At 37.9% G+C, this 13,306-nt stretch overlaps 1 protein-coding gene across 1 annotated transcript in view; it reads right to left on the reverse strand.

Moving 5' to 3' along the window:
* The window catches only part of snrka (SNF related kinase a), a 97,982-nt gene that overhangs the window by 49,853 nt on the left and 34,823 nt on the right, over positions 1-13,306 (reverse strand). Inside the window, exon 3 of the mRNA XM_050045775.1 lies at positions 9,201-9,342. Within this exon, the coding sequence (XP_049901732.1) occupies positions 9,201-9,342 (142 nt within the window). The remainder of the gene's footprint in view (positions 1-9,200; positions 9,343-13,306) is intronic.

A 13,306-nucleotide genomic window follows, 5' to 3' on the forward strand; every position in this document is an offset into this window, starting at 1 on the left:
CATTCTCTGAATCTTTCAATGATATCATGGATTGTAGATGGTGAAATCTTTTAAATTCCTTGCAATAGTGCTTTGGGAAAGGTTGTTCTTAAACTGTTGGACTGTTTGCCCATGCAGTTTTTCACAAAGTGACCATCCTTGTTTGTAATCAACTGAGCCTTGTGAACAACTGAGCCATACCACTTAATGATACCGTCACCTGTTACCAATTAACCTGTTAACCTGACAGGTGTTTTTTGAGAATTACACAATTTTCCCAGTTTTTTGTTTCCCCTATCCCAACTTTGTCGTCGTGTTGAAGTCATCAAACTCAGGTTTACATTTTACGAAAACGAAAACAATAAAGTTCATCTGTTTGAACATTAAACATCTTGTCTTTGTACTGTATACAGTTGAATATAGATCAATAAGATTATGCAAATCATTGCATTCTGTTTTTATTTACGTTTTACACAGCATCCAAACGCTCAGGATTGGGGTTGTATGATTAACAGATCTTTTAAAATCTGATTGCCAATAAACTAAGTAATGAAATGTACCGCTTTGGCTCTGATACAGCTGCCTCTTTTTCTATAGTTACCACTCTGTAGTGTCACTCAACGTCACCCCCAGCATTATCCAATTTGGTTACACGTTATGATCAGCACTAAAGGCTGCTGTGCCTCTGGTGGGAAAACCAAGCCTTAGGAATGGCTCAGGGCATCTGTAGTAATATACCCTTCTTAAACTGAAAACATTTACAGACCAGACATTCATTTGCAAGAGGCTCAGTGAATCTGACATCAGTCTCCTTGGGTGGAAACTTTCTGCAGTGGAGCTAATATTTCAGCAGTCTGCTGAACCAGGACTTGATGATCAGGCACAACCTAACCTGCTTTGTTGGAATAACTCACATTGTGTCAAGAACAGCAGATCCCAGTATTTAATATATGGTGTATGCACAGTGACAGATGGTGCAAGACATTTGCTTTGATAGAGCTGAGGATGTTAAACTACAGCTGGGAGCTTAAATTCAACACAGATGACATTGTTGAAAGCTGAGATTGCAGTTTAATAGGATTAGTTGGGATATTGAATCTAGTGAGAAGACTAAAATTAATACAGGGAAAAAGGCATTATGCACCCACAAGGAAGCCATCTTTGTCATCTGCATAATAAGGCAGACAAACAGGCAAACTGAGGCTGTACATGTTGCATATGACATAAACTGACAAAGAGGAAAAAAACAGAAGCAACACGTGGCAAAGAAACAGTGCAGATAACTAGCTTTAATGAAAAAGATCTTCATGAATGTATCTAACACCTACAAATCTATCTTCACTAAAATAGTCTGGACTGTCAAGACCTTGTGCAGTAGGTGCTGTCTCTGCTGACCCATGACACTAGGTTGATTTGGACCACATTTACAGTAGCACTATACTTGAATGATTTTAGTGACAAGGGGAATAAAATAAACAAAAAGCTACATAAGGTCTTTATAAGGTCTGATATAGGTCTATGACAGATGCACACAAATATACACATCCACCTACATATTCACACATATAGAGTAAAGCTGAGAAACCTGTGCAACCACGCAGGTGCTTTTCAAACCATTTTGGCTTAAGTGGATTTTTTTTTCAACTTTAACCAATCCCCTAGTGCATTTGTGCTTAAGTGTGAGAGACCATGGGATGGAGGCTACAGGATAACAGACTGGGTAGAGCGGTGCTCTACTGTCTGTCAGTCATGCTGGGGATTAGTCAGAGCGAGCCAGGCTCCCTAAGGACTACAGCCAGTACCAGCAGCAACAGTGGAGGGGAGATAGAGGAGACAATCTGCACACTAATGACAAAAAATCTACTACCAAGATGGTTCAATGACTACCCATCAATTTAAAGAATAACAGCAAAAATCAGGCACACCCTGTCTCAAAAAGAACACTAGTCCACACGTTTCTTACTTCTAGGCTGGGCTACTATAATTCCTCATTATCAGACTCTTTCAATAAGTGTCTGAAGACATTCCAGTTGTTTCAGAATGCTGTGGCGTGTGCACTGACAGGAACTAGGAACAGAGATCATATTTCTTACATATCAGCTTCTCTGTGCTGGCTCCAAATAACCTGAAGTGGAATTTAAATCTGTCTCCTCACCTACAAAGCCCTAAATGGTCAGGCACCATTATATCCTAAAGACCTCATAGTTAAGGTTGGGATTCATCAAAGGATCCATAATAAAATATTGTCATGATACTGAGTCACGATACAATATTATTGGGATTTTAAATATGTTGCAATGTGCTGAGTATTGCGATAAAATGTGATTTATTACCTTTTTTCAACTGTAAATTATGTCCCCAAAGAAAAACTTTTGTCAACATCAGTTTTAGTTAGTTAGAAAGTTGTTGCTGTCCATCTACACTGCTTCAAAAATTACCCTGGCTCAGAATTAATTAGTATAAAATTAAGAGTGTGATGTTATAACAAGCATGATTAATTATTCAACAGCTAATCTATTAGCCTAATTGCCTCACTCGTTTTTCAGTGTAAAACGTGTTTTCATGTGTAGTTGAATGGTGGTTCTCTGCAGCTGGGCTGATAATATTGCTTGAAAATTTTAGATTCTGCCAGCTACTAAAGCTAATTGGTCTGCAAGGGCTGGAATAAATGAGTGTGCTACTGCCATGTTCCAGTGCCTGGGTCAGGCTTCAGAGGCCTGCGTAGCATCAAATGCTGTTGAGATAGAGTTTCATCAGAAAACTACAAATAATTGTGTTGAAGACTTCCAATTCTGAAATCCTAAGAATCTGTTTTTATGTATTTTGTATGCATCTGTTTTTATTGTACAAACCTTCTGGGAAAAGAATCTGCTTATCTCAGATGAGTTGATTCATTAGTAGGGGTGTAATGATCCATTGATCTTAGGGATGCACCGAATATTCGGTAACCGAATATATTCGGCCGAAAATTGTAAAAAAAAAAGTGAAAAGCAAGGCCGAATAATAGCGGCATGTTTTGATGACGCAATCAAACAGGCGATTTGCTGGATATCAATGATTCTGCGATTTTGAAAAAGAAAAAGAAAAAACAAAAAAAAAAACGGCGCTCTACCGTGCATTAAGAGATGTTTTTTGGGGAAATACATGACTGTCAGAGAAGCCCTGTTTACAAACAGACCTACAATCCATCTCCTCTCCTCTCTCTCTTCTCAGTGGAGGGTGCCCTGTCAGCCCTGCGCTGACAGTGACAGGGCGCATCTCTTTGATCTGAAGTGACACAGCCCGTTTGCTCATGCTTCCGGGTCGTTCAGTAGAGTAATTGCAAATAAATATTGTTTTAATGTGTAACTATTGAAATGTTCACAAGGGCTTTCATAAATTCCTACAATGTTGCGGCACTGCCGCCTTTGCAGGTTAAAAGTTAATGACAGCGACTTGAAGTGAGGAGGAGCAACACATCTCCGGCTTGTCAGTGCAGACAAGCCGGAGACGCTCACTTTTGCATGTGATGCAAAATATTAAAATAACTTGGTAGTGATCGACGTAAGACACGTGCCAAGGCCGTAACCCCCCCCCTTGGCGATTTAATTGTGTATTGGCAATCTAGAGCAATGACAAACCACAATATGAAATTTAGAGGCAATCGCACAGCCCTAATGTAGACTAACTTAGTTTGACACTTATTGTAAAATACTTTTAAACTTAGCTGGTGGCTGAGACAAACAGCCGCTCTGTTCTCTACCAGCACTAATGTTACCATGTTACCAGCCAACAAGCTGGCGGAGCCAAATGTAGGGCACACGCCGAATCATCTACGTCATCAGTCTGATTTGAATACATTTTACGGAACTTTGAGATGCGGTGGAAACGCAAACCACACAGATTACCAGGAGTTCTTTTACCCAGGTAAATAAATTCCTGGAAATAAAAGTTCCTGGAAATGTTGGTGGAAAAGGGGCTATTCACAGTCACTGAACAAAAGCCCCACACTCTGCAGGCTCCCAAGTTCACAGTCACTTCTTGTCAGCTCACTATTTAATACTTTTTCCTGCTGTTGGCTGCTCGCCTCCATGTCTCCAACGTCTTTTCAGGGTTGCTAGGTCTGACCCTTTCCTTCTTCTTTGACCCTGTGATAGGCTGACAGCCTCACAAGCAAATTAACTACTACTAAGTAAACTCTGTTTTACAAATTTATTAACCCCCCACAAAGTAAAACAACCTTAGACAACTAAAAGGCTGTGAATTATCATTTTTCTGAAAGTGGCATAATTTTCCACAATATATGGATATATCGATATTGGCACAAATCCAATACTGTGCATCCCTATAGTTTCATGCACACAGGACATGTATGAGTCAGAGAAAGAAACTAAACTGAACTCCTGAAAAATGAAAATGCTGTTGCATTAATCGGGGATCACTAGATGTCAGTATGTGATCAAAATTACATTGGAGTAACTGCACTTTCTGAACTGCAGCAGTGTTAAAAAAATCAACAACAAAAAAGCCACTGTATTTCACATCTTCTGCCTCTAAGTCATGGTTTCAGACCACACTGTTGTAGCAGCGGAGCACTGATTTGAAATAAATAAATCTAAAAGTAGTCATTTGATTCCCAATTAAGACACTCTGGTAAGAACTGCTTCATCTTGTTAATATGGACTTCAAAACTGGTTTGAAATGCAAAATAACAAATTTTAACCATGCACTAAAAATTGCGATTAACTATCAAAATTTAGCAATTATAAAAATGAATCGGTTGACAGCCCTTGTTATAATGCTTCCACAATCTGCATATTAATCGTGTCCTTCTTTAGCCACCGGGCTGATCTAAGACAACATTTTGTCCCTGCTGTGGCTCAACAGCCCACAATATACTTTTACAGATATGAGGCACACACAAGAATGTTCCAATGTGGTTGAACATGCGGTATTATACTGACTATGCTGTAGGACCCTATGATTTCCACCATGAGGAAAACATGGACAGAACTGCGTAATTTGATAATAAAAATTGAACAGTTGTGACCTTCAGTTTACTTAATATGTTCCAACATAGTCACTTTCATACGTAAAAAAAAAAAAATGTTCTTGACCCATATCCAGTGAATGCATGTCCAAATAGTAATGTATCCCTGGGTGATGTTCCCACTTATTGGAATAATGATTATAGTGATCTAAGTGATATAAGTGATCCTAAGGGATGCTGTTTAACTTACTTACTTGATTGTGATTCCATTGTGTTTGCTGTCTGATTATGCTCATGGTAAGAGCCGCGTGCTCCCGCCACCTACAAAACTTCCTGTTCACCTCTAACCTGAAAACACCTGACTAGCATCACCTGACCAGTGTCACCTCATAGACTAGGTACTATCCTGTGGTCAAAATGTTGTAGTCTAAAAATACATACACAACTACCTACATACTAGGAGAAATAGAAATATCCTTCAATGTTCCTACACAAACTGTAAATGCAATTTGTAAAAAACAGGGCAGGGCAAATGATTTGCCTCAATGCTTTGTTAAATCCAGTACAACTATACAGCCACTATGTTTTATGGGGATGTTTATTGCTGTTACACAACCCGCTTACATTACTTACGCTGTAAAGCTTTAAATTAATCGTCAATAATCTGTCTGACGTTTTATAATGATGACTGAAATATCACCATGATAATGGTTTGCAGGTAGGCCTACGTATGATGAATTAGTGGCACAGGCGCTATTAATAGCCACAGCCGCGCATAATGGTTGCGTGTAATGACAGCTGTTATGTCGGAGAACCACGCTGGTGCAAGGCAGTCTGTAAAACTGCATTTCTTCTCTGCCGTATTTTTAATCGACAGCTCTAATGAGTGAGGGATCAGGCACAGATATCAATATACAAACTGATTTATGGGTGTTACTGCATCCAGTTATGTCTCACTGTGGGAGAGTAAACAAAGCTTGTGCTTGTGCGCCCAGCTCTACAATGACACACATGAGGCTTTATAAATCCATAAGCTCCATAAGTTTAACATCCAGCTGTAAAGGGACCTTCAGATAACTTTATCAAGCAGCCAACAGGTCAGTGATCGAGTCTCCATAACCATGGCAACGATGATGCTGAGTGACAGACCTGCCATTATGTGACATTCTCCTCCGCAAATTCTGATTTAATTTTACTCCGCTATGTCTTGTGAAACTCTTTTTTTTTTAAAATATTTCTCATGACATTCCCAACATGTGAAAACATAGTCTATGCTGTATTGTGTGCACAAAAATACTGGACAAAATGCATCCCATATTGTATCAGTAATGGACAGTACATTTTATTTTTCAATATGGGACAATCCCATAATATACGGGATGGGTGGCAACCCTTCTGTCTATATGGCGCTGGTGTCAATCACATTACTTTTTAAAAAAAAATTTTTTTAAGATATTCTTGTGAGCATTTTTGCCTTTAATTGATAGGAAAGCTCAGAGTGAAGGGGAGAGAGAGGGAATGACATGCAGCAAAGGCCACAGGCTGGAATCGAAGCTGGGCCGCTGCGGCAACAGCCTTGTACATGGGGCACCTGCTATATCCACTGAACCACCGATGCCCCGTCAATCGCATTACTTATCCTCAGTTTTATTATCCTTACTTTTATTCAGACCTCCACAGAGAAACAGTCCACTGCATTTCAGAGCTTTTCCTGGGAAAAAGAGCTTGTAACTGCGCTACTCAGTCAATTAATTAACTATAAAATCTATTAGACTCAGAAAATAGTGACATTACCACCACGCTACTGAGAATGTTGTTATATTTGTAACATGCTACTTGTAGTGATCTACTGCCCAACACTGATTATTTTTGAAAGTGTGAGAAATAGCGGCGCAACGTGAGTGCGTGTGAAATTGGTCATTTGCGTGACAGGCCTGACTTTCAAAAAAGGAAACAAATTTGTTGCTACTTTCTCTCATTTCAGAGACAATATATAGATAATATAATAGATATTTCTATTGTCCTTATATAAAGCTAAAGTAATTCAATGAAAACATGCAGTATTTCTTATCCAATTACTCAATTAATTCATCATCATCATCATCATGTGATACTACTGACATTTCGTTAGACATATTTTGGGATATTATAAACATATTTTAAAACAACAGCAAAAACAATACATATTCAAAACTTTTCCAAAACACTGTGTTAATTCCAAACCTTTTCCAGGCCTGGAAAACACTTTTTCACATTCCATAACTTTTCCAGGGATCCCATGATGGTGGGAACCATGATATACAAAGGCTATAAAGAGCTAAAAAAAAGTCTGAATAGTTAGAGTTGCATCCTGCTTTCTCTCACATATACAGATGACTGCACACTTGTCTCTGGGATAGCAATATTATGCTTTTTATGAACTCAGACTGGGACAAGATGCACGTTAATCTAGGGTCCATTTCACATTAAAAACAGTAAATTTATGCAGTAATTAGCCTACTTCTTTAAAGTGCCCCCAGAATTTTATAAATACCCCAGTTTTTTTAGACAGTGGGGGCAAAACGTGCCCACCAAGTATTTTTTTTATTTTCTTACCCTGCACCAAACTACATGTGATCAAGTGTCCTGTGCAAACCAATAACTCTAGTATGGTTACAGGTCAACACCCCTGGCTACAGGAAACAGACCATATCAGGTTAATGTGGTTTGCTGGTCCCCACACTTCAGATATAATGTGTTGACTATAAGCTAGACACAGAAGAAAGCTGGGATACACCAACTAATACACAGAGGGATATTGTGGTAAGTGAGCCAGACTGCAGACACAGCAGCGAACACCAATAATGTCTAATTGTAAAAATGTGACCAAAATCTGTATCACATTTATTTCCAATAGTACCTATTAAAAAACAGAATAGAAAGAGCAGGTCAGTGGTCCTGTTGTGTGAAAGCTGTGTATTAGGGTTGGGTGATATTGAAATTCCCCTTCTGACAAAATATCTTTAAGAAAAACAACGATGTATGATATAATCGTCCAAAAAAACAAACAAAAAAAAAAAGGTAATTGAAGAGAGAATCGCACAGTGCACCATGTATGTTAACATGCTGGCTTGGCTTGGCTTGGCTTGGTTTGACTTGGCACGTCAGCCCAGCATGGCAGGGATTTGCATCTACATTACAAATGAATGAACGCGTCTAAATCTGCTGCAAGTGTTTTTCCATCACACAGCAGGGCAGGTAAAAGAAGTTCACCTGTTGAAAGTGAGCTGGGTTGTCTGCAGCTCTTCATCTAACATTTCATTGTGGCTGTTTCTGCTTTTACTCTTTCTCCCTGCAGTATTAGACTTGTTTTTATCAAAGAAATGGTGCTAACAAAGTTCCGATAATTCAGTTATAAACACATTTCATTTTCAGATTCTTAACAATAAAAGACCCCATTATTTTGTTATGTAAAAGCTTTTATTGTAAAGCAGCAATTGTTGTCAACTCGAGCAACATGAAAGCATGTTAATAAATTACATCAAAACGTCGGTTTCAGTACCCATTCCTGACTGTAGCTGCCTCAGAAGAACAAGTGAGAGCCGCTGCTCAGTGGACAGCTGAGAGGATGAGCATGCAGGCACAAACAGCATGCAGATCAGCATGTTTTCACATTTAACTAAATGAATTAAAGACTTACTGTAAACAAACCACAGTTGGTGATTGTTGGAATGGTGGACTAACTAGATAACTAAAGACTACTTAAGATGGTTTTAGTGAGTTTTATTTAGTTTCTGTGGACTTTGAATAAAGTGTGTTTTAGGTTACATCAACAAGGTAATTAAGCTAATATTAGTGTTCGTGATTGGTGTACATTTGTATTTTTCTGTTTCATGGGGAAAATGGGTGTAAAAACAGACCAAATCAGAGTTCTCAAACTAGTGACCGTGACACACTATACGGCCCCATTGACATGTTGTCAACATAACAACAAACAATAATGAATATTTTCTTTTGTACGAGTAAAATGACCACATTAAATCGTTCTATGTCTTTTCTGTTCATTCTATTTGTATGGCTGAAGCATAGAGAAAGCAAGAGCAAAAGAGAAGGAGAGAGACTGAATATAGTGCAAAATTCAAAACAGGCCTTGCATAATTGAATGCCCTTGTGTTATCTTGAACAAGTGATGACCATTGTCATTACCAACCATTATCGTTTTGAGCAACAATCCCATCATATCTCCCAAGCCTACTGTGTATGTATCACTCACTCTTTGCAGGCACAGGAGACGTGGGCCGGTACAGTGTATTTACAGTCCATGATCATGGTGAGCGTCTCACTGTCGTTAGCTTCCTGGAACGGTGGCTGGCCACATACCAACATGAACAGGATCACACCCAGACTCCAGATATCTGAGGCAGAGGAAATCAAACAGAAACATAATCTGAATCCATGTGTTTTCTTTTGCCACAGCGTGCATGATCAAACCATACACAAATATTACAAACATTTATTTTGAGTGAGAATGGAGAAATAACACTATGCTAGATACAAACACTAGTTGTGATGTGGACTAGATATAATTTCACTTTCTCCAAGTTCTCTCTACACAATTATCATAATACATAATTATCATAATACATAATTATTACTATCACTATTATTATTACTATAATTATTCATCTTGATGTAGCAATTTTATTTTGTTTATTTTTTATTTATTGATCATTATTTTTTTTATTTTTTTCTCTTTCATCTTATTCTTTTTACTGTCTTTTTGTCTTGTGCTGCTGTGATACCTGAATTTCCCCTCTGGGGATCAATAAAGTATATCTTATCTTATCTTATCTTATCTTACAATATGAAACAATATCATCATAATATGGATTAGAGCTACATGAAAACATGCGATATCTGTGATAATGTTGTAAAATACTGTTATGACAATATGACTTGCAATAGATAAACAAATACTTAAGTATACAGTTTTTAGGTTCACACTGCTAACATAGGCCCCAGACAATAAACAACCTGTGCACGCTGAATTTAAAGAAATGAAATGCAGTGATATTGACCGGTTTACAGTCTAGTGATTCCTCTGGACCCACTGGAGCTAGTTTAAGCGGGTCCCCAATAAAATGTGTTTTTTGACTAATTGTAGCGGTAAACTAGTGTTTGATGGTATGTGGTTCTAATTATGGTTATATTCATGTATGTTGAATGTGTATCTGAAAGTTAAATAAAAACCCAAATCTGAAAACTTTATTTACAAAACTACAGACTGTATATGTATCTTTACATACAGTCTCTGTACAAAACACGATGCAAATGTCACATGTTGAGTTGAGTTTAGAGACCCAGTACAAGGTCAATCAGATGCGATGTATAATACTGATTTGTGATAATCCCATAGAAACAGAATTTCAATGGATACCGTAAGACTTCAATTAAAAGCCTAGTCCCAATTAAATACCTAGTCCCTTTTACTAGCCCAGTGTGGCTAAACATTTTGAAAAACAAATGTCTGTTTCAATTAGATGCCTGGTCTGGTTGCTAGACAGATCATTTTTTTAATAGAAGTTTTTCAGATGTATAAAACCCGGTTGTTAACCACATCAAATTATGTGTCCATTCCTTGATTACCCTGTAAATAAGGTGTCCTCAGATCAAAAGACTCAAAAGTTGTTGTTTTTTATAAAAAAACAGCTGAGCAGTTTTGTGTGAAAGGAAGTAAAGGCCTGTCAAATATAGGCCTGTTGATTTCAGTGATTTAAGAAAATAGCCCAGGCTATTAATTGAAGTTTTAAGGTAATCAAATTTCTTTTTTAAAAGTTACTATAGAAATGTAATAGTTCAACATTCTGAGAAATATGCTTATTCTCTGTCATTCTGAAGCGTATTTATGTTTTCCTTTTACTTATTGAGATGATCAACAAAACAGGAAACAACACTAGTCTTGCTAACCTCCAACAACACTCCATTTTCCAAAGTAATTCGCCTTTTAGCAAATACAGCTTTGTTTTTAACGGATATTTAAATAACTCTAGAATTAGTATTTTCTAAAATGTTTTTGCTAAGCTCTGGTACATTTTGCACTGTCCATGTATGTAACATTACTACCACCCAGACTAAGCAACTATAAATTTGTAGCTTCAACAACAATGTTGAACATGCACCATGAAAAAAGGGGATTGTTCCTGTAAGCACATGTTATCATTATAACTATATTGCTATTATCATTATCAATTTATTATCATTATTATTATTATTATTAGCACTATCATTATAATTATATTGCTATTATCATTATCATTTTATTATTATTATCATTATTATTATTTTTACTATCACTCTCATTATTATTATTATTATTATTACTGCAGGTATAAAATCAGCTGTCTCTACCCTTTGTGAACAGCAGACTGTCAGTCTGCAGGATCTTACAGTATCCATCACATGCTGTTATTTGTTTGTGTGTACATATTAAATACATCCAATATCTATCATTAATCTTCTAACTGGTCAATCACTGCAGTCTAAGGTCTGTTTTTTTTTCAGACCAGAGGCAGCTTATAGATGAAATGACATTGCATTTTAACCAAAATTATGTCTCAAATTAGTTATTTCACTAGTAAGCAGCTGTGTAATACGTGGGATTGTCTGCTGAAAACATTAAGTAGAATTTGTATTTGGGTAGTAAAACTGGCATTTTTAAAATATCCAAACATCCTGTGTCATAGCTACATGTGTGACATTTTTAACAAATCAAACAGTTTGGAAATCGGTCGAAAACTCTCTGAATAATTCTACTTTGAGATTGTGGAATACCTCTTACCTCCGTAGATGTAAGTGCACTACCGCCTCTGCTAGCCCTGTACCATAATGGCGGCGCTTTAGGCACGCCCCTCCACAGTCAATGTGGTATATGTACTGTATATATGTCTTTGGTTTTATCTCCCAATCGCTCTAGTAAAAAGGATTGGCGTACTGTTAGCATATCGTTACCACTGGAGAAAGGCGATTTCGGTTCAGCACCAGAAGCCATGCCTATAATTCACACAAGGTATCATGGGGACTGGGAATAAAGTGGATATAATAGTCTGGCAGATGAAAATATCAACATTCAAAATTCCAACTGGAAATATCCCAAATGAATAAATAAATTCATTAATAGCACATTAAATAGCCTAGTATTGTGTGACCAATGAGAGTCGTTGCCAAGACAACTTAAATATAAACTTAAAATATGCAGACCAGATTTTAGGATTTTAATTATGGACAGATCTATTTATCCACTGAGGCTGTACAGAGTGCGTCCCTGACTCTTCAGAGTGTACACCATATCACATCACACCAGACTGTTATATGGCTATACATCCAGTAGTTGTTCTATATGGCCTGAATTCTGGAAAAAAAAAAAAAAAAAAAAAGGCTTGCCGTAAACCCTGGCAGAAGCAATGGGCCATACAGACTTTATGCAACGGAAACACACACACACACACACACACACACACACACACACACACACACACACACACACACACACAACCCTGTACATCTATCTTTGTCATTATGCATTCCATGGCCCCTTGCTCTCACCTTAACCATCAAAGTTAAATGCCTACACCGAACCCTTACCCTAACCTAAACCTTATAAGCTAGCATTAACCCTCATCAGGCCTTCGAAGAAGTGAAGACCAGCCAAAATGTCACACTTCTGAACCAGTGTGTATGACACTGGTTTATCTTGGAGAAAAAAAAGAGAAAAAACAACTCTGACTAGGGTTGGGATCCGGATCCGGTTCTTTTTTGGAACCGGGTCCAAAGTTCCGGTTCCAGAACCGGTTCCATCACATTTGGAGTAACGGTTCCTGCAAACGGTTCCTAGATTGTAAAAAAACAACAACAAAAAAAAAAAAACGATTTCTGTAAGAACCCAAGCACTGAGTTTGTGTCACACAGTTGTTATGGTTACAGGCTATTTAACAGGCCGGGCGTGCACCGTGGGTGCCCCGGAGAGGGAGACCTCCGTGTTTGAGGCGGGAGCGGGCGGCAGGAGGTCCGCTTCCAGCGAGGGGAGCAGTAGAAACAAACAGCCAATGTGCGTGTGTGTTCTGTTCAGGTGTTGTCACGTAAATAACAGTGCCCAAGCATGAATGCATATAAGTATTTTTTATTGCATTTAGGGCTGCCACTAACGATTATTTTCAGTGTCGACTAATCTATCGATTATTTCTTCGATTAGTCGACTAATCATTTCATCGAAAAATGTGTTAAAATGTTGAAAAATGTCGGTCTGTCTCGGCCAAACCCCAAAATTACGTCATCTAATGTCTTGTTTCATACTCACGCCAAAGGGTTTTAGTTCACTGTCAC

Source organism: Epinephelus moara, chromosome 6, assembly GCF_006386435.1.
Source record: "Epinephelus moara isolate mb chromosome 6, YSFRI_EMoa_1.0, whole genome shotgun sequence".
In the NCBI taxonomy this organism is placed as follows: domain Eukaryota; kingdom Metazoa; phylum Chordata; class Actinopteri; order Perciformes; family Serranidae; genus Epinephelus; species Epinephelus moara.